We start from the raw sequence: 21,558 nt of genomic DNA on the forward strand, positions 1-21,558 counted from the left end.
ATGAACAAAGAAAAGAGAAAATGAAGGAAAACTAAATGGCATGAGTTTTTTATATGAGGTGAATGAAGTGAATTAGTCATCTAAAGAGTATGATTATGAATGGCCCTATTAATTTGATGTCCAATATTAACATCTAACCTACGGTAAATTCTATTTTATTTTCCTAAATTTTATTAGGAGTGAACGATAGAGCAAACTATATGCATTATTTACACATTAAAAAAATTGTTTAAACATCCTATTTGGTTGTTAATCCTTTAAATTATAGTTAATTAAATATACAGGGTCATAGAAGAATAATTTGGTTTAAGACATGAATTAAATAAAATTAATAATGTTTTTTTTTTATCAAATTATCCTTCTCAATAATTTTGTTACATAACCCATGAATTTCAATATACTTGCCCTTCTTCACTCAGCAAATGTCCAATTGATTCTGCCCATACATGTTATAACATACTTTCAGTTATAATTGTATTTGCTTCCTAATTTTTCCTTTAAATAATTCAGGTTAAATAATTTTTTGCAAGTAAACAATGTTTTTAATGTATACCCTCAAAAAAAAATCACAAGGGGTTAGGTCCAGATTTCTTAGCGGTCAGGATATACAGCTTTGTCTGCTTATCCATCTATCTGCAAACTTTTCATTCAAAGCCTGTCTAAAAATTGCATTAAAGTATGGGGGGTGGAATATCTCATTAAAAATAAATTCAATATATATTTTTGAGTTCAGCAATAATCATTTAACATATAAGATAATCATTTCTATTAATAGACTCTACAGCAAATAAAAAAATCCCTTTCGGCATGCCGTAAGGTAGAGGTAGATTCCATCAGTGCTAAGTAGGGAATAAAAGAAATTTCCACCTTAAAGTTAAGAAAAACTTCAAATTTACTCAATTTGACAATGATTGCACGTGAAAAAATGTTTCACATGTTTAGCATACAACAAGCGCCATCTTCTTACAATTCCAGTAACATTTTGGTCATCCCTTGCCATATATCAAAATTTGTTTCAGACAAAAGTTTTAGGTAATATTTAGAGGACTAATGACCACTTTAAATTGATTCAGTATTGTGCTTATTAAGGGAGGTATGTTTTTTTTTTGTTTTCGAAACCCCATTTTTTCCACCCCCCCCCCCCCCTGGCCAATGGTTGGTGATATCAAGGAACTTTACTTAAATAAGTTTTAGGGCCTTTTCCCTAAAACAAACAAATAGTAGGAACTTTAAATGAATTTGATGTTTTACTTAATAAGAAACTTATAGCGATATTTTGTTTTTTTGAAAAAGCCTCCCACTTCCACCCTCATGGTCCGATTTTGCCCATTAATAAACTCGAACAAGATTTTGGGTGATTATATTTTATGTATCAATTAGAAAGTGTTCAGTGCAAAATTACATCAGTTATTGTGTCCACAAGAAAGTGAAATATATATGAAGTTTTATTTCATTTAAAAGCTTAGTTTTTTATGTATAAAACTGCTTTTACATAGAACTTAATCTTTTACATAAAACTTTATAATAAATTGATTTTTTTTTGGAATTTGTAACTGGAAGCTTTGATCAGCAATGGATTTATTAGAACTTCTGAGTGGAGATTGTCTAAAAAATTTGTTTTTCATTTTTTTTGGCTTTCTAAGAACCAATTTAACTATAAATATTATTTCTATATGGTGCTCCTTTTCACATATTGAAATGAACATTTAATTAAATTATTGATTTCAGTCCATTCAAATGTTTTAGTTCAGTGAGTTTAGTGGCATATATAACATAATACACTGTGCTTTTTCTTAAACAAAAAAGAAACACACCTAAGTAATAACACAGAGACTGGTGCATTGATTAAAATGGCTGTTACACAAAATTTGGGGTTGAGGGTTTATGCTAACATGATTTCTCAAAATATTTATAATGCCCTTTTTGTAGCTACTGAAACCCAACCTATCATTTATGATTATTCTGTATGTATATATGGGAACTCTTAAATAACTGTTCAAGGTTAACATAGAATGTTTAACATAGAAAAATTAAATTTAGTAGATATTCTTACACTGAAAAGAACTATCTTACAGTATGAGACTACCAACTCCGAGCATTTGTGGTCTCTAACCCTTATGGAAAGGAAATGATTGTGACACATAATTTTAAAGAAAACTGAAAAACAAGATTATGACATATAAAACTTTGAGCTATGGCATGCCTAACACAAATGGTGCCCATTTTATAACTAGTTTCAAAAGTGGTCTACAGTACTTCTTAAATAACTGTTCAGTAATGAAATACTAAGAAATGCAATTTAACAAATGCTTACATCCAAACAATTTATTTTTAATTTGAGACTTTTGAAACCAGCTGTGAATAAATACTAAATGCCATGCCTATGCTTGGATGTGGTGGTCTCATCCCAAAAAACAGATCGTTTTTAGGTAAATTTCCTTTTTCTATGTTTAACAGTTGAAAAGTATTGTATGGGTTCCCATATGTTATTAACCTGTATAATATATATATATATATTTATATACATATATATATATATATATATATATGTGTGTGTATGTGTGTACCTGTACCTGTATATACACATAATAAGCAAGTGTATTGTTCTCCCAGTATCATTTATTTTTTGTTAATTTCTGTATTAAACTTTTGATAAATAACTTTAGTTCTTATATTGCTTTTGCATGTTATTTTATTTCAAAGTAAAATACTGTATAATTATACATGCTGTACATTTACTTAATATACATCTTCAGTAAAACCTCAATGAATAAAGTGGTAATTTTGAGAGGGGTCTTTCAGCAGAAAGTGTAAAGTAAGCTATATATTTTGGTTTTAGAATTAATGGCTTATTTATAATGTAGGTATACTATAATTAAATATTCTAGCTCACCTAATATGGTTATTTAAATCAACTATGGAAAACATATTAAGTGAATTTTATAAAATATGACTATGTATTACATTTATCTGACAAATAATTAACAAAAATTTAGGATTAGAAAAAGTTTTAATTTTATTATATAAAAATAGAAAATAGTATGCCTATATAAAATAAAAAATGTTAAGTTTTTATAGAATACCATTTAAAATGATTTATAATACACAAAAATAAAATAACTGCAGCTTAAATCATAAAAAAAGTTACAATACTGTTGACTGTTTTGAACGGTTTTTTTTAAACAAATCCACTGCATCAGTTGAAAAAAAATGTAAAAATGAAAAAAAAAAGTTTTTGTTTGTTTGTTTTTCTGCTAATAAATTCATTTTTTTAATTTAAGATTATGGTTAATATTATTAACATTAATAATAACTTTTAATATTATTAAGGTTAATATTATACTATTTTTATTTGTATAATGTTCATTAAATAAACAAAAACTGTCTGCATCTATGTACCCAAAATATTCATACACCAAAACAAACCATTATAATCTCAGAATCTTATTTAATTTTAATTTTATTTATTTATTTTTTTAAAGAAATAAAAGTAAAGTTAATTATTGAACAAAATCATAGAAATAGATCAGAACAATTCACTCAACAATATTACTTCATTAACTTTGTTTTGATTGTGGTGAACTTCTGAATATTAAGGTATAATTTAGATATTGATACTTCTAATCGATTGATGATGGTTTAAGAAGAAAGGCCTACAGGACCAGTTATATTTTTGTTGACTTTATTGGAGGCATAGAAAATAAGTGTGTTGAAACCAGTTTTTCTTTTAAATAGAGGCAACTAAGATAAATTGTTTGTGAAGTATCTAAGGAGTACAAATTCAAGAGCTTTTACTAGAATAAAAGAGAAAATATTTTACAAAAAAAGTATTGTAATGAAATTGTTGATTATACTCATGTCCAGAAGTGGTTTTGAAGGTAAGACATTAAAACATTCAATGAAAGGCATCACACTTTCTCTTGATGAGGAAAAGGTAGTATTACTGACAGTAAAATTGATTATGAAACTATTATTGCTTTGCAATCAGAAAAAGTGCAGTAAAAGAAAAAAATAATTAAGATGTTAAGAAATGCAAGAAAGGGTATGTGTTTAGTTTTTGGTCAAAGGTCGCAGACACAACGTTGCTCGAGAAACCACAGTTTTGCCGATTTCGCATTAACGGGGGCTAGGGTTTGTCAACAAATCAGTGAATGGTGTTATAAACAACATAACCCAAGCTTGTTTATTATTACAATTCTGACTTGCGTGCGAATGCTAATGTCAGCTGTTGTCAGTCTATTCTCTTCGTGCCTTGGGTGTGTTAGCTTCGGGGCTGTGTACATTGTGTTTTTTGTAATTAAATCGTCGAGTCAAGCTCTTTACAAGATTTAAGTTATCTAAAGACTTTATTTAGTTTTTACTAACAGTTTCTGTATTGTCGGATATGATATAAAATACTAAAATTAGATTATTTTTTAAGTAAAATGTTGTGCTCGGTAAGACTGGTCATGCTATGTTTTTTGTGTTGTAAGTTAATTATGTGCTCGAAATCCTGTTCTTTTTTTTATTTTGTGAATGTATTGTTTTGCTTAATATAGTTGATGCATAAACTCTTCTTGCGTTTCTTGTATAATTATAAATTTAACAAGCTTTAATGTTGATGTGCTGTTTTATTTTTCTTTCTCTCTTTCGTAATCACTACCCAATCCAGACCATCAGATCCTCTCACAACAGTATGAATCTGGTTATTGCCATTAACCTTCAACTAATGAAAACCAGTATCACAAACTGCACTCCAAAGGCAAATTATTCTTATAATTGAATGATGGTAATGAAAAGGAATGCAAACATAACTACATTTGCCAAAGCTGTCATAGAAGCAATAAAATCTCTTCAGGGGTTTATTAATATTCAGGAGTTAATATTGTTAATTTGAGTTATAATTAATAAAACAACCTTGCCTGGCAAACCTAGGATGTAATACAGCTACTATGAACTGTCAATTTACAGCAAGATTAGGAAAAATAATACCTAGGATTGATCTATGATAACCAGTTTATTAACCATATTTAGCTGTTGGCACTGTATCCCAAATTTACATTTCCTTCAGTTTCCTGGATGCTACTTTTTGGGAAATTTCAGGTATTATAGAACCATCAGATTATAAGCTTATAATTTTAACCAGACTCCTAAGAAAGGAATGATTCATGTGGTTTGTATTCTGCGCTACTGCATTACAAGTTTTCTATTTCTATTCTATTTTCTAAGCTACATAATTTTGGCAATTTAAACTATTATTATTTTGTTAGCTACCATTATTCCCATCACACAAAACCTTCACTTCCTGATACAGTGAATGTTTCAATGTTACCTCCATGTTGGCTACTAGTCAGTAGCCAACTGTGATACCAGAATTTCTGGTCACTTTTTGCCCATGGATCTATAAACTAGTCATTGAGGCTAGCTTTGTGCTCCTTGAAGCCAGTTCCTAGCTAGGAACTTATCTGATTCAAAGTCTAGACTTTGAATCAGATAAGTTCCTATAAGCGAATTCCTTATCTGATTCAAAGTCTAGACTTTGAATCAGATAAGGAATTCGCTTATAAAGTATATTAACTGGAGGAAGAGATCAAGGATAAGGGGAAAGAATAGATTGTAGTATTAAGGAAGGAGTGATCTCCTTGCAGATAAATCACAAAACTAGATTAACAATTCTACTCAAAGTAATTAACAAGGCCCTCTTCAGGTATCCTTTCTCCATAACCCCTAGGAAAATCAAGATAACTTTTCCCAAGTTGAGACCAACATGTTAGCGAAAATAATTTATCAGTGTTTAATTCAAATATGCTCTAAAAAATAGTTACTTTTGAAATAAAAAAGGACTACCTGAGAATAACCTAAGAATTTATGGAAAACTATCATCACCTCAGAATTATGTTGTGGGGAAGTATTAAGTTGAGCTACAAACAGTTCAACCAGAACTGAAATAGAAGCCATAAATAAACTAAGAATCAGTAATAATGTGGGTTCAATATACACTTATTGTTTGGTAAATATAAAAACAAAATGTTGTTTTATAAGGTATGAAATATAATGTATATGAAACAAAATGCTCTTGAAGAACATGAAGGAACTAGTGTAGGAGGAAGTAAAATAAATTTTATAACACTAGATGACCTGATAATTTTTGGGAGATGATGAACAGGATCTTCAAGATGGTCTCAAAATTAGAAAGCGCTGACAAATATGGAATGCAAATGAATGTTATGAAAAAAAATGTAATGAAGATGGGGTAAGCTAATGAAATAGGAAGAACTGAACAAGTAAATAAATATTTATGTAATATAACAGAATGAATAAGTAAGAATAAAATAATGTAACAATAGCAATGGCTTGTGAAACAGTTAACATAAAGAAACAATCATGAAATAAGATAAAGCTAAAGAAGCATCTTGTAAAATGCCATATTTGGGGTAACTTCTGCATGTTTGTGAGTCAAAGACAATAAGAAAAAGGGAAAAGGAAAGGGTGGGTATATTTGAAATGTATATATGAAGGAAATAGGGGAAGGTTAAATGAAGGGTCATACTGAAAAATAAAGTAATAAGGAGAATAGAAGCCTAATCAGAAAAAGAATGACATTTTATAACAGTAAAATGAAATGTGGATTCACCATTACACAACAGAGACCAAGCACAGGTTGGGAGCAAGTGAAAGTACACCAAAGAAAGAAAAAATGGTTTCATTTGCAAATAAAGTCATCTGTAAATAAAGTTGTCGTGTGGTGCCCTGGTGGTGCCGAGGAGTATTACATTTCACTATTGGGCTGATTGAAAGATGTAATTCTGGCTAAATGTCCATATCTGGCCAAAAAGAAAGTGCTTTTCTTCACTATAATTTGCTGCAACATGTCTTAGGTTGTTGCTGCAGAACTCCATGACCTAACTTCAAAGTGCTTCCACATGGACTGTATTCACTGGATTTTGCTCCCAGCAATTACTTTCTTGACTCAAACCTGAAGAAATGGATCACTGGACAAAGATTCACCTTAAATGATGAGGTTAAAGTTGACACAACTGCTTATTTTGCAGAGTTGGATAAATAATTTATTGAAAGTTGGATTGTTGGTCTAAATGTATCAAATTGCAAGATGACTGTGTTGAAGACAAAATCAGCAAAATTTTGTCTTTTCTTAGTTTAAAATTTTATATCTTTTGCTATACAGAATCAAAATCTCATTACATTAAATTTAAGTGCTATAAAAATGATTGGAAAACTCTTAGAGAATGGAGCATAGTTCCTAGACTCCTAAGGTTTCTGGCCCTGCAGGAGTTGCTGACGGGGTTTGATGTTCCAGTGAAATCTTCTAAGAATGATTCAATATTGATGGAAAGAAATTCCTGCTCTGTTTCTTTATGTATTTGTTTAAAATGAACTTGGGATGGCTCCAGGTCAAAATTATTGCTGTTGCAATCAACAGTTTTTTATACTTTGAGAGAGTCCTTTGATATTACATAGATTCAACTTAATTATAAGTTGATTATTACAGTCTAACTAGTTAAAGTTTATTTAATTGTGATTTCTTTTCTTTGGTGTTAGACTGAGGCATGGAGGTTTCATTTCCTCAAACTCAGTAAATAGTTGTGAGGATTACAAAGTAGGTCAGAAGAGTGAAGGTGTTTGAAGAAGTCTAAGCTAAGGCTTAGCTAAAATCTGACGGAAATATCTGTTAAGGCATTTGAATTGGTGGCTTCCTGACAGAGGCCTAGCTGATGACTGTGATATGTTATCAGTGTCTGAGGGTCAATAAAATGACTTCCAGCCCATCATGGCTAGGAATAGAGGGGGTGGTGTGGATGACTGGAATCATCACAAGGTGGGTGTCTTCACTCTAGGGCATCAGAGTGATAAAAAAGTATTTACAAATTAATTTAACTGAATAATGTATGGATTCTTATACATACAAATGCTTTTTATAAATTAAAAAATTCATTTAATTAGGCGACCCAGCAATGATTTGCTATTGCTAGATTTGGGTATATATATATTGTCGCCGAATGGCTTCGAAGGCATGTGGCATTTACTAACTTTATGGTGGCCCTGAAAAGGGACGTCTTTGTCGTCGATTGTCTTCGACAGCTCGTTGTAATTGGTAACCCTGAGAAGGGCTGTTGTCGTCGAATGACTTCGACGGTCCATAACATTGTGGTGGCCCTGAAAAGGGCCATTTTTTGCGTTAGCTGTGTGAAGAGCTGTTGGATCCGGAAGCTGGTCTCCGGCGAATTCGGGGAGTTGCGGCCCGTCCATTGAAGTCCGACCGGGCTTTCCCTCACCAGAAGTTGGGTCCCCACTACAGCGTGGCAGTGGTGGCCCCCACAGCCCCGCAGTGTCGGGTCGGCATCGGTCGTCCTTCGCCGGCGCGGCCGAGGCGGTTCTCCCCGAGTGATCCCACGCTGTGCCGGCTACTGCTACCGATTCCGCCGGCCAGGGCGATTGAAGCCCAGCGAGCTGGAGCGGGAAGGTAGCGTCCGCGTCCAGCGACTCCCTCGGCGGGCCGGTCAGGACTGCTACTCCGGCAGGGATGTTGCCGGGAGGGCCCACCTTGAGCCGGCAAGAGAACCTCTTCTTCTTCTTCTTCCTGTTTTTCTCCAGGTGGTGGTCGACGATGAATTGCGTTCACTCTCGTGGTGAACGCTCTTTTATTCGAGTCTGAGGGTGGTGGGGCGCTCTGGTGGAGAACTGCGCGGTCATCTACGCGGCGGTAGTGATGATTGTATCAGCGCGTCCATACACTATATGCCAGTTCGCATCTGAGTTGCTATACCGTGTTCTGCTGCCAATGTTAAATTAGGCATAATTTAACATTAATGTTAAATTAACATTAACAATAAATTATATTAACAATATAATGTTAAAATAACATATAAATGTAATTACCACAATATATACATTAAATGAACACAATTGAAAGTTTGATAAAATATTAAAATCTGAACATTAAGAAACTTTACAAAATGTAACCTTTCGCTTTATAAAAGTTAGAATGTAAATAAATCCAACTGTCAAAACAACAGCACTACCTTTCAGATTTAATTCAAACCACTCTCTAAACACAGCAGTCGGTGGAAAATAACTTTTTAACGGAAAGAGGATATGGCTGCAAAATCATCACGATTAATACTAAACATTTACAAACTTATAAAACATTAAGGAACTTCACAAAATTTAACCTTTCAGAAGAAAAGTCACACTAAAAGTCAGAATACAAATAAATCCAATTGTCAGATCATCAGCACTATCTATTGGATTTAATTCAAACTACTTTCTAAACACAGTAGTCGGTTCAAAATACCCCTAACTTTCTTTCTACTGATCAGATTGAGAATTTCAATAGCTTTAAATCTTCTCTGGACGATTTTACAAAAGACCAGTAAATCAGTCCAGTATTTTTTAGTCTACAGCGAACACACATACGACATTGCCTTTTATATACATCTAGATAAAATTACTCTAATTAGCCATAACATGGATTTAGTTCATGAGTGTAATTTTACAATATCATTTTAAAATTATACGTTGTAAAACTTAAAATTAAATAACTTATATTTGTATAGTTTAAATATATTTTTTAAGGTATGCAGTTGCCAGTAGGGACTTGGAACCAGGTGAAACATTTCTGGAGGAATTACCAATTGCTGTTGGTCCAAAATCATGTTCACCTTTACTGTGTCTGGGCTGCTATACATATGTGGATGGCTCAATTTTATGTTCTCAGTGTCGTTGGCCCATCTGTTCATCTGAATGTGGATTGAATCCTTTACATGCAGAGGCTGAATGTAAAGTTTTTAGTTCAGCGAAAGTCACTTTTCAACTTCAAGAAGATCCTTCTGCACCATCTCCTCAATTTGAATGTATAACACCTTTAAGAGTATTATTAGTTAAAGAAAGTGATCCTGAAAGGTAAGTGAATTAAAATTTGTTATAAAAAAATCTTATAAAAAGTTTGTTGTAAAGTTCTTATAAAAAGAAATTGTACACCATTATCTTAGCAGTAAAAATAACCAGAAGCTTAATAGATTATAAATAATAATTAAGAAAAACTGTATAAGTTATAAATATTTTGGAGATTTTTAACTTTACATAATTTTTTTATTATTAATATTAGTATAATTTGATTTACTATGATCAAAATTACATTTTAGGTGAATAAATAGAAAAATAGAAGTAGAAAACAGTTATTAGTTCGCTAACATTCCCCTGCTTTCTTGAGCATAAGGGGAAAACTCTATGATCTAGGTTAATAAACTACCACTAACCAGGGATAAAATCTTGGGAGTAAATTTCATATTTTTTACAGTTCACAAAGAACTATTCTCCCTCAGCTGATTGAAATCTTTTACTTTACATCATGATAAAAAAAAATTCTGAAGAAGTATTCTTCAAAATCTTATTCATTGACGGCATCATGTTGCAAATTTTCTTTTATCAAATTTACTGAATGTTGGATGGTTAGATTTAGATGTAAGGAGTGGATGTATCCTTACCTCAGCAAATATATGTAAAATCAAAAAGTACAAAGATAAGAACACTTCTTTTTAATTTCTACATATATTTTTTAATAGAGGTAAATAATGTTGAACAGATTTATTTATTATTTTACTTTATCACTAGATTTTTTTGTCAAGTTGGATTTAATATAATTACAACAATTAATTTACGTTTCATTTAACATTTGACATCATCATCATTTGGCTTATCATTTGACATCAGAACTGTCTTATTTTATCTATTTATGATAATAAAAAAATTAGACTTATTAGAGACTTATTAGATAATAAGTCTAGGTAATATTATTATAGATAATCCATAATGAAATTGTTACAGTTAGTATTATAAATTTAAAAAAAAATAATTAAACTTTGATTTATGAATTTCTAAACAAAATAAAGTAAACTAAACAAAGTAAAATTCTTATTTAACTAGGTATAATTTTATCTTTTTATTTCTTTTTTTGAAATTTATATAAATTAGTCTGCATCTTAATTGCTCTAGGTTGGTGAGAAATCCGCTTAGTACATCCATTTTCATCAACATTTAGCCTAAGAAATTAACTATAGTCTGAGTAGTGCTGTTCAGCTAATAAATGTGAAAACTGATTTCTTTTTTATTGGACTAATGTTACCTTTTTTGCTCATATGACTGATGATTCTATGCTGAAGAAACTTCATAGAGTTTGAATGAAAATGCCCTCTTCTATGACTCTTCCCAACCCAAGTTAAAGATATAACATAACAGCCTCTTTTCCTTCAGAAAAAAATTGCTATAATTTACTAATCTAGTCTTCCTAAAAAAAAAAAAATATAGAATAAGATCCATGACTAAAAAAGAAAGTGAATTATGTCTACTTCTAAGCATTCAAACTTTACTACTTCTAATGTATTTTGCCTGGTTCGTAGTGTTATTCGACAAACACCAGTAGATGATCATACCTCGTCTCTCATATTTAAAAAAAAAATTTTCAACTATTAACAACTTCAAAGTACTATCTTTGAAGACTTTTAATTGCAAGTTTTGTTTTTTTAATAATAAACATACTTTTTGATAGTCTGTGCTTCTGAAAATATGCTTGAGAAAAATAATGATTTAATGTTTACTATTCATTTCCATTCTTAAGAAATTTAATAGCTGCTTTTGAGGGTACAATTTCACAATAATATCAATAGAGATATACTGGCAAGTATCTTCATTTTTTATTCCTTGTGGTGAAATTTACAGTAAAAATTTTGTTAACATATAAAATTATTTAGTAAGTTCATTTAATTTAAAATAGAAAATACTCTGTTACATCATCTGCATAGGAATTATATTTTTATGAACTATTTGTCTAAATCCTAAATGTATACTCGTGTAGACATTTTAAAAACAAGAAATGCTCCAAAATTGCATTAAGTATTCTATGTTTGATGCTCCTAACTGCAAAATCCCCTGGATTATTATGTTATCCATCTCTTTCTGAATTATACTGCTTTAACAGAAGATTGGATTATTGTAGTCTTTGCAGATTTTACATTTCTAAAAATATATTGATTTTCCCTGTAAACCATTATTTGCATCATAGTGCTTTATTATTAGACTATAAACCGTTTTTTTTAATATTTGAGAATGCTAATATCAATAATATTAGTTTACAATTGTTTTTATCTTGATAAAATATTTTAACTGATTCAAATATTCCTTTCCAGTAATATAATATGGTTATACTTGCAATAGACCTATGCATTTGGAGTGGTCTTAGAAATAATTTAACTCTTAACTCAGTGTTGATGTTTTAGGTGGGAACGTGAAGTTGGTCCAATGGAATCTCATTGTAAAGAAAGGAAAGCTGAACAAGAATGGAATACTGAACAAGTAAATATTGTTGATTTTCTGTTGAAAAAATGCAAACTGAATGACAGGTAAATATCTGACAGGTATTATTACCCTAAAATAAAAATTGTTAATATAATATTAAATTTAAAGTTAAAAGCTTCTTTCTGCTGAACTGGATTTCTCACCTTGCAAACTGAAAAAATGCAAATTGAATGACAGGTAATTATATATATAATTATATAATATAATGACAATATATATCAGTAATTATCTACTTTTATAAATATAGATTAAAACCAATCCCTCCAGTCATACTTCATTTTTCCCTCACTTTACTTATACCACCTTATATTTGGGAGCCCAAGATGAGAAATCCAGTTCATTCGAAAGAAGCCTTTAATTTTAAATTTATTTAATAATATATTGACAATTTTTATTTAGGGTAATAATATCATTTATGATTCATCAATGTTATTAATTTTAGGCAAACGTGTAAGTAAAAATGATAAAGGCAGAATATTTTATTTCTCTTTAGCTGCAGCAAATTCATTCAGATCAAAACAAGAATAATTAACGAATATAAAGTATATAATAATAATAATTTTATTTTTTTGTAGTGGGAGGTGGAAATGCATTTACGCACGGAGTGTCGGGCTCCCGCTGATGGTATTATCCAATCACTATCAGCAGACTACCGACTAAAACCATCCCCCTTTCTACCAGGACTCGACCCGGAACCGTTTAACACATTACTTCCGGTCGAGTCCTCCTATTCTAGCCTATCCTATTAGGTGCTATCTAATTTTCAGGACTATCCAGATAAACCTTTTTGGCCCTGAGAAGATTGCCGACGTATCTGGCTACACTTTAACAGCTGCTCAGGTCACGGAGCATCATCGCAACCACGTTGTGGGGGACTCAGTGCCCCGAGATCCGCCTCTAGTATCCCTCGATCTTCCGCCCACCGAGCACATTTGAAGAAGGTGTGCTCAGCTTCGTCCCGTACACCGGGGCAATACAGGCAGTCGGGGGATGGCGCTTTCCCTATGACATGGAGGTAAGTGCAGAAGTACCCGTGACCCGTTAAAAATTGGGTCATGTAGTACTCCACCTCTCCATGCTGGCACTCCGTCCACGGTCTGACCAGAGGAATAAGCCTTGCGGTCCATTGTCTTCTGGTCTCGTGGTCCCAGGTCTCTTGCCATGCGAGGAACATGTGAGTGCGTTCCTCGTTGGCAATAGTCACCCGGTCTTTGCCTGCCCGTCGCCTCCTGTAGATCACCTGGTGCTCCCTTGCTAAAGTAGCAATGGGTATGACGCCGGCGACCACAAGTACTGCAGGCTCGGAGACCGTCCGATATGCGGAAGTGACTCGTAAGGTTGCGGTGTGTTGCACCTGCGCGAACCGCTTCCGGCTTCTCGCAACTCTTAATGCCTGGGCCCACACTTCCGACCCGTATAACAGGATGGAATGCACCGTGGGCATCAGCAATCGCCGTCTGCTGGCCTTCGGTCCGCCGACATTCGCCATAAGCCGGCTGAGAGCAGTTACGGCTCCCGCAGCTTTGTCGGCGGCTGTACGAAGCTGTTCAGCAAAGCTGAGTTTCCGGTCAATCATCATACCGAGGTACTTTGCGGCCGGCTTGGTCTCGACAACCTCTACCCCGACCCGCAGGGAGAGAAGGGTGTCGATACGTTTCTTCGTCAGAACTACGATCTCCGTTTTGCTGAGGGCTAGAGACAATCCTTGGTCGCCCAGCCAGGCACCGACTCTGTGCATGGCTCGACTGAGCCTCAGTTGGGCGCGCTCCACGTCGCGGTCTGCGACAACTAGCGCAACGTCATCAGCGTACCCAACCAAGGCAGATTGTTCAGGTATCTCCAGCCTCAGCAACCATCTTAGATGGCGTTCCAAAGGTCGCGGCCAAGAATCGACCCCTGCGCCGCCCCTGACGTGATCGTAGTCCTACGACAGCCTGCTGAGGTCTCGTAAATGAGACTGAATAATAATAATAATAATGCCCTGAGGTAGATAATCCCCACGTCCGGAACACAACATCTATGTTCCACGTCCAGGGCGGCAACAGCTGTACTTACGTACATTACATATAGCTGACTAACGGGGTTCCGAGTAAATTCCTCGGTTATGCTTTTTTAAGTTTGACCTGTTTCCAACTTCAGGTCACTAAACGGACTGGATTTTTCGGCTACCTGCAGGAAATGGAATAATAAACGATTTTGGAAATGAACTCATACCACTCTTAGAGCTGGCGATGTGGCGGCCAGGGTCAATGTTATTGCAGGTGTAACGGAGACCCTTCCGTTATCCACATGCCCCTGCGATGGCAAGCATGTAGCAATGGTGCCCATGTATGTCGGTGCACAATGGTGCCCATGTATGTCGGTGCATGGGAGCTCTGAAAGCTTCGGTGAGTAGGAGCCTGGAGTCAGTGCAGAGACTGCGCATCCCCTCTCTGCCAGGACATATGCCGGTTCCACCGGAGTACCGGATCGGACCTCCAAGGTTAGTAGCCCTGCAGTGGGGGTGTACCCCGGCGGCTAGCCTTGCTACAGAAGGGATCAACCGTTCATGAATATTGAACAATCAAACGTGGCAGAGGGTGCACGTAAACACCCTCGTTTAGAATCCTCCGACTCGCCACAAGCGAAGAGGAAAAAGAGCAAAGAATGTGACAAAATCAAGAAAGATGCTGATAGAATCAGTAAAGACTTACGTAAAAGCTTATTTTGCTATAGTGTACCTAAGCCAAGATTTTTAATTATTACAAAGGAGAATGGAAACTTCCAAAAAGTTAGCCCATTCTTAATCGCAAGAGAAATTACAAATTGTGCTGGTGGTCCCGTTAAAGAAATTCGAAAGACTTTTAATGGATTGCACGTCGAAACTATCAACGACGTGCAAAGCCAGAAAGTCCAGGCGTTGAAGAAGATCGGTGAATTTTCGGTTTCTGTTCAACCGCATAGCACACTGAACTAATCCAGAGGAGTTGTTGTTTGTCGCGATCTTCTTAATTGTACAGAAGAAGAAATTGTACAAGAAATGTCGAGTCAGGGAGTGACTCATTGTCGCAGACTAACCATGCGAAGAAATGGTGAAGTTGTTCCTTCGGCCTCGCATGTTTTAACATTTAATAGGCCGAATCTTCCTGAAAAGGTACGAGCTGGCATCCATCGGCTTGATGTACGAGCATTTATTCCGCAGCCGATGACATGTTTTAAGTGTCAACGATTCGGACACACAGCAGCTAGATGTGAAGCGCAGGAAATATGCATATGTGGAGAGAAAACACAAGGAGGACCCATGTAAAGACCCTCCAACTTGCGTTAACTGTAAAGGGCATCACAATTGTCGTTCAAGAAACTGCCCTACATATAAATTAGAAACTGCGATTCAGGAAGTTAAAACGCTTCAGGAGGTCAGTTATCCTGAAGCGAAGAAGATTGTTAATCAACGTACACCACGACCATCGACTTCTTACGCAGAAGCAGCGGCTGCCCCTTCCACATCTAAAATTAATGTGGAGCAGTTGCTTAACACGATGGCACCAAGTCTTGCGACAATGATTGAAAGAATCATTGATTCAAAGATTGAGTCGACTCATCAGAGAAAGCAAATTAAAGATGAGAAGGCTCATCCCCGGACTGACGCCGTTGACATCAGAGACGCACCAGCACAGTTTAAATCACCAGCTAAACCTGCGATTATTAAGCCACCAACTGAAGTAAGAATAAAAAATCTTGACTTATCTAGCAAAGAGAAACGGATCACTCCGTCGTCTAGTCACAAGCTTAAAGAAATTGTGACAAGAAAATCTGAATCTACGGAAATGGAGGTGCAAGTTATTATTGAGAAACCACCAGACGTAGAGAATAAAAAACCTGTACCAATAGAGCCTCCAAAAGCGCAAAGATCAGCTTCGGTGAGAGCATCTATTTCAGCTGGACCCAGTACTGCAGTAGAGATACTGCAGCTCATCCGCCGCGGAGACTGCATCGCTTATTAGTTTAGATTCCCTAGCAAAGATGCTAACAGCACCGATGAAACTTTCATCAACTGACGTCAGCCGCAGAACGTCACTGGCATCCGAAAGAGAGGAAGACGATGCCATGTCTGAGGCCTCAGATACGCTGTCATCAGAGGTTGAGGCCGTCAGAAGAATGGAGAAACGGTGCAAGAAAGGATGGCCGAAAGGAAAGCCTAGAAAGTAATATTCTGGATTCGAAGTTAGAAGAACGTAAATTTTTGAACAGTTTTGATTCATAGAAATGTGAATAATTGAACCTTTTTTTTATTTTTTTTGAAGTGCGATGGGGCTAATGACCAAAGTAGTCGATGCCCCTAAAAACCTCAAAAAAAAAAAAAAAAAAAAAAAATTATAATAATTGTGTTACCATGCTTTCGTTCCACCCAGTCCCTGACTTCTCTTATGAGCCAATAGGTTCACCTTCCTTTGTCCGAATCTCGCCATCTGTCACGCCAAGTCATGTAGAGACCGTCAATTGCCTCCTTTCTGTCCCCTCCATTTACTATTGAAGCTCTCATTTGCGCTTGTAAGTCTATGGGCGGTACTCCGGCTATAACCGAAACCGCCTCGGCGCTGATCGTACGATACCCTGCGATGACACGTATGTTTAGCCTATGTTGTTGCATAACCAAACGCCTCACGTTCCTGGCTCTCGACAACGCCTCCAGCCATACAGGAACTCCATATAACACCACCGAAGAGTACACACTGGCCAACAGTTTCCTCTTACCCGTCTGAAGACCGTCCATATTTCTTATCATGTTGCTAAGCGCCTTCACCCAGTTCCCGTCTGGACATGGATGTTTTCGGGACTACCGAAACAGGATGGGCAGATGCCATACAACTCGCTGTCACGATTGCGGCGGACTGGATACAGCAGAGCATGTAGTGTTTTTTTTGCCCTAGATGGCGCAACTTCCTCGTAGTGCTCTAGGATCAGGGTGTGGAGGGGGCCAACAATATAATCGAGGTAATGCTCAGCAATAGCAACAAGTGGTAGTGTGTCTCGGCTACGATCACATAAATGATACAAGAGAATGCCAATGAAGAGAGGCGATGGCAGGCTTAGTAGATGCGAATCTATGGAGACTTGGAGTTCGATGACGTGTGATCAAGGGAGGCCAGCTTCTGGGGGTGGGCGGCGGGGGCTCCTCGGAGTCGTCGCTCGTCGATCGCCCCCTGGGGATGCCTTCCGGGCACACGGATTCGGATAGTAGAGTGCCTGGGTGATCATGCAGGGACCGTACATACCATATGGCTTAGATCCGGCCCCTGCATGGTAGGAGGGGAGGTTTTTTAGCGGGTGACCCCCGTACTGCCGTCAGGGCGGGCCCGACGGTGCTGGCAGAGCTTTTTCCTCCCCTACGGAAAGAAAAAAATAATAATAATAATAATGCCCTGAAGTAGTTAATCGTCACGTCCGGAACACAACATCTACGTTCCACGTCCAGGGCGGCAACAGCTGTACTTATGTACAATACATATAGCTGGCTAACGGGGCTCCGAGTAAATTCCTCGGATATATTACTTTTTTTTTACCTGTTTCCATCTTCAGGTCACCAGACGGATTGGATTTTTCGGCCACCTGCAGGATATGGACAAACAAACGATTTGGAAATGGAATCATACCAATTTTAGAGCTGGCGATGTGGCGGCCAGGGTCAATGTTATTGCAGGTGTAACAGAGACCCTTCCGTTGTCCACATGCCCTCTGCGATGGCAAGCATGTAGCAATGGTGCCCATGTATGCCGGTGCATGGGAGCTCTAAAAGCTTTTGTGAGTAGGAGCTGGATTCAGTGCAGAGATTGCGCATCCGCTTTCTGTCAGAACATATGCTGGTTCCACCGGAGTACCGGATCGGACCTCCAAGGTTAGTAGCCCTGGAGTGGGGGTGTACCCCCGGCGGCTAGCCTTGCTGCAGAAGGGATAATTTCAAATGATTACACTTGAACAACCATTCGTGGCAGAGGGTGCACGTAAACACCCTCGTTTAGAAACCTCCGATTCACCACAAGCCAAGAGGAAAAAAGTAAGGAGTCTGATAAGATTAGAAAAGATGGTGATAAAATCAGTAGAGATTTAAGAAGAGCTTTGTTTGGGAATAATGTTCCCAAACCAAGATTTTTGGTCATTACGAAAGAGAATGGTAACTTCCAAAAAAGTTAGTCCGTTCTTAATAGCTAGAGAGATTGCTAATTGTGCTGGTGGTCCTGTCAAGGTAATCCGGAAGACTTTTAATGGATTGCATGTCAAAACTATCAACGACATGTAAAGCCAGAAAGTTCAGGCATTGAAGAAGATCAGTAAATTTGCGGTTTCTGTCCAACCTCATAGCACCCTTAACACATCCAGAGAATTTAGTTGTTGTTTGCCGTGATCATCTAAACTGTTCAGAAGAAGAAATTGTACAAGAAATGTCTAGTCAGGGAGTGACACATTGTCGCTGACTTACTATGAGAAGAAATGGTGAGATTCTTCCTTCGCCATGCATGTTTTGACATTCAATAGGCCGAATCTTCTTGAAAAGGTACGAGCTGGCATCCATCGGCTTGATGTACGGGCATTCATTCCGCAGCCGATGAGTTGTTTTAAGTATCAACGTTTCGGACACACTGCAGCTAGATGTGAAGCGCAGGAAGTATGCATATGTGAAAACACATGAGGGTGATACATGTAAAGACCCTCCAATTTGCATTAACTGCAATGTACAGTACTGCAATGCACTGTAAAGAGACAACTGTCGTTCAAGAAACTGCCCTATATATAAATTGGAAACGGCTATTCAGGAAGTTAAAACGCTTCAAATAGTTAGTTACCCTGAAGAGAAGAAAATTGTCAACTCACGATCACCTCGACCATCGACTACATATGCAGAAGCAGCGGCTGCTCCTTCCACATCTAAAATTAATGTGGAGCAGTTGCTTAATACGATGGGCCCAAGTTTTTCGACAATGATAGTAAGAATCATTGATTCAAAGATTGAGTCGACTCATCGGACAGAACAAAGTAAACATGAGAAGGCTCGTTCCCGGTCTGATGTCGTTGACGACACGTACCAAACCTGCGATTATAAGGCCACCAATTGACGTAATGAGTAAAAATCTTGATCTACTCGGAAAAGGTAAGAAATCACTCCTTCTTCTAACAAGAAAGCTAAGGAAATTGTGCCAAAAGTACAGGAAAAGTCTGGGTCTACCGAAATTGAGGTGCAAGTCATTATTGAGAAAGCACCAGACACAGACGATAATAAAACTATATGCATAGAGCCTCCAAAAGCTCAGAGAGCAGCCGCGGCGAGAGCATCTATATCAGCCGGCCCAAACGCAGCCTTAGAGATTGAATACAGTTCATCAGCTGCCGAAATTGCATCGCTTGCGAGTTTAGATTCAATTGCAACGATGCTAACTGCACCATCGAAGCTTACATCACCTGATGTAAGCCGGCGAACGTCATTGGCATCAGAAAGAGAAGAAGATGCCATGTCCGAGGCCTCAGACACACTCTCATCAGAAGTTGAGGCCGTTCGAAGAATGGAAAAACGGTGCAAGAAAGGATGGCCTAAAGCAGGGGTGGCCAACAAGTAGATCGCGATCGACCGGTCGATCGCGAGGCTAATTTTGGTCGATCGTTGATCGCTCGCAATGTCGGGGGTGGAATTCCGTGTACCATGGACTTTGAAGCGACTGTAGAAGACAAAACTTTCTAGCAATAGTTTAATGCATTCTGGGAATTTGCCAAGGTCATAAATTGCTAGAATTCTGACAGCCTGACACTGTGATCTCCGCCCACCCAGCACAATACATTTTGACTTATGTGTTACACTTGTCACCGGACGCAACGCGTGAACGCAACAGTTACGACTCGTAACTTTGGATTCGAAAGTTGTATTAGAATTTGATGTCGTAACCTTTTTTCTAATTTTTTTTTGAAGTGTGACGGGGCTAATAACCTAAGTAGTCGATGCCCCTAAAAACCTCAAAAAATAATAATAATAAATGCCCTGAGGTAGATAATTCCCACGTCCCGAACACATCTACGTTCCACGTCCAGGGCGGCAACAGCTGTACTCACGGACAATACATGCAGCTGGCTAACGGGGTTCCGAGTGTTGTTCTCAGACATGTTAATTTTTGGCCGAATTACATCTACATGCCGAACTTAAAGATTGGATTTCGCAGCCACCTGCTGGTACGAAATTTTTAACGATAAGGGCATGGATTGATACCACCTTTAGAGTTGGCGATGTGGCGGTCACGGTCGAATTTATTTGCAGGTGTAACGGAGGCCTTTTGCTGTTCACATGCCCCCAGCGATGGCAAGCATGTAGTTAAGGTGCCCATGTTTTTCGGCGCATGGGAGCCCTGAAAACCTCGGTGTGTAAGGACCTGGAGTCAATGCAGAGACTGCGCATCCGCTCTCTGCAAGACATATGCCGGTTCCACCGGAGTACCGGAACGGACCTCCAGGGTTGGTAGCCCTGGAGGGGGTGTACCCCGGCAGCTAGCCTTACTACAGAAGGGATCAAACGTTCATGCAAGTTGAACAACCAAACGTGGCAGAGGGTTCACGTAAACACCCTCGTTTAGAACCGGCCGTTTCGCCTGAGGCGAAACGGAGAAAAAGTGCAGAATCTAGAAGGATTGAAATTGAGGCTAGAAAAAGCTTGCAAAAAGCTTTCTTCAAGAATAGTAATGTTCCAAAACCTAAGTATCTGGTCATTACAAAGGAGGATGGAAATTTCTCGAGGGTGAGTCCTTTTCTCATTGCTCGGGAAATAACTAAATGCGCTGGAGGCCCTGTTAAGGAAATTAGATAAACATTCACTGGACTTCATGTTAAGACTGTAAATGATGCTCAGTCTCAGAAGATCCTAGGGCTTAAAAAGATTGGAGAATTGGCTGTACACGTCGATTACCACGGTACGTTCAACACCTCAAGGGGTGTGGTCGTCTCTCGGGATCTTCTAAATTGCTCGGAGCAAGAAATTGTTGAGGAGTTGTCATCACAAGGAGTAATAGAGTGTCGTCGATTGAACATGAGAAGGAACTGTGAGGTCCTACCCTCAGCCTCTCATGTCCTCACTTTCAACCGGCCTACTTTGCCGGAGAAGGTACGAGCGGGGATTCATCGATTAGAGGATGTGCGGGCATTTGTCCCGCAGCCAATGAGATGCTTTAAGTGCCAACGCTTTGGCCACACTAC

At 37.4% G+C, this 21,558-nt stretch overlaps 1 protein-coding gene across 2 annotated transcripts in view; it reads left to right on the plus strand.

Annotated features, from left to right (window-relative positions):
- Positions 1–21,558, plus strand: part of LOC142319463 (SET domain-containing protein SmydA-8-like) — a 53,597-nt gene that overhangs the window by 9,695 nt on the left and 22,344 nt on the right. For both annotated transcript variants that reach the window (XM_075356779.1, XM_075356787.1), the window contains exons 3-4: positions 9,574–9,900; positions 12,273–12,395. In XM_075356779.1, the coding sequence (XP_075212894.1) occupies positions 9,574–9,900; positions 12,273–12,395 (450 nt within the window). The remainder of the gene's footprint in view (positions 1–9,573; positions 9,901–12,272; positions 12,396–21,558) is intronic.

Source organism: Lycorma delicatula, chromosome 1, assembly GCF_047948215.1.
Source record: "Lycorma delicatula isolate Av1 chromosome 1, ASM4794821v1, whole genome shotgun sequence".
Taxonomy (NCBI): Eukaryota; Metazoa; Arthropoda; class Insecta; order Hemiptera; family Fulgoridae; genus Lycorma; species Lycorma delicatula.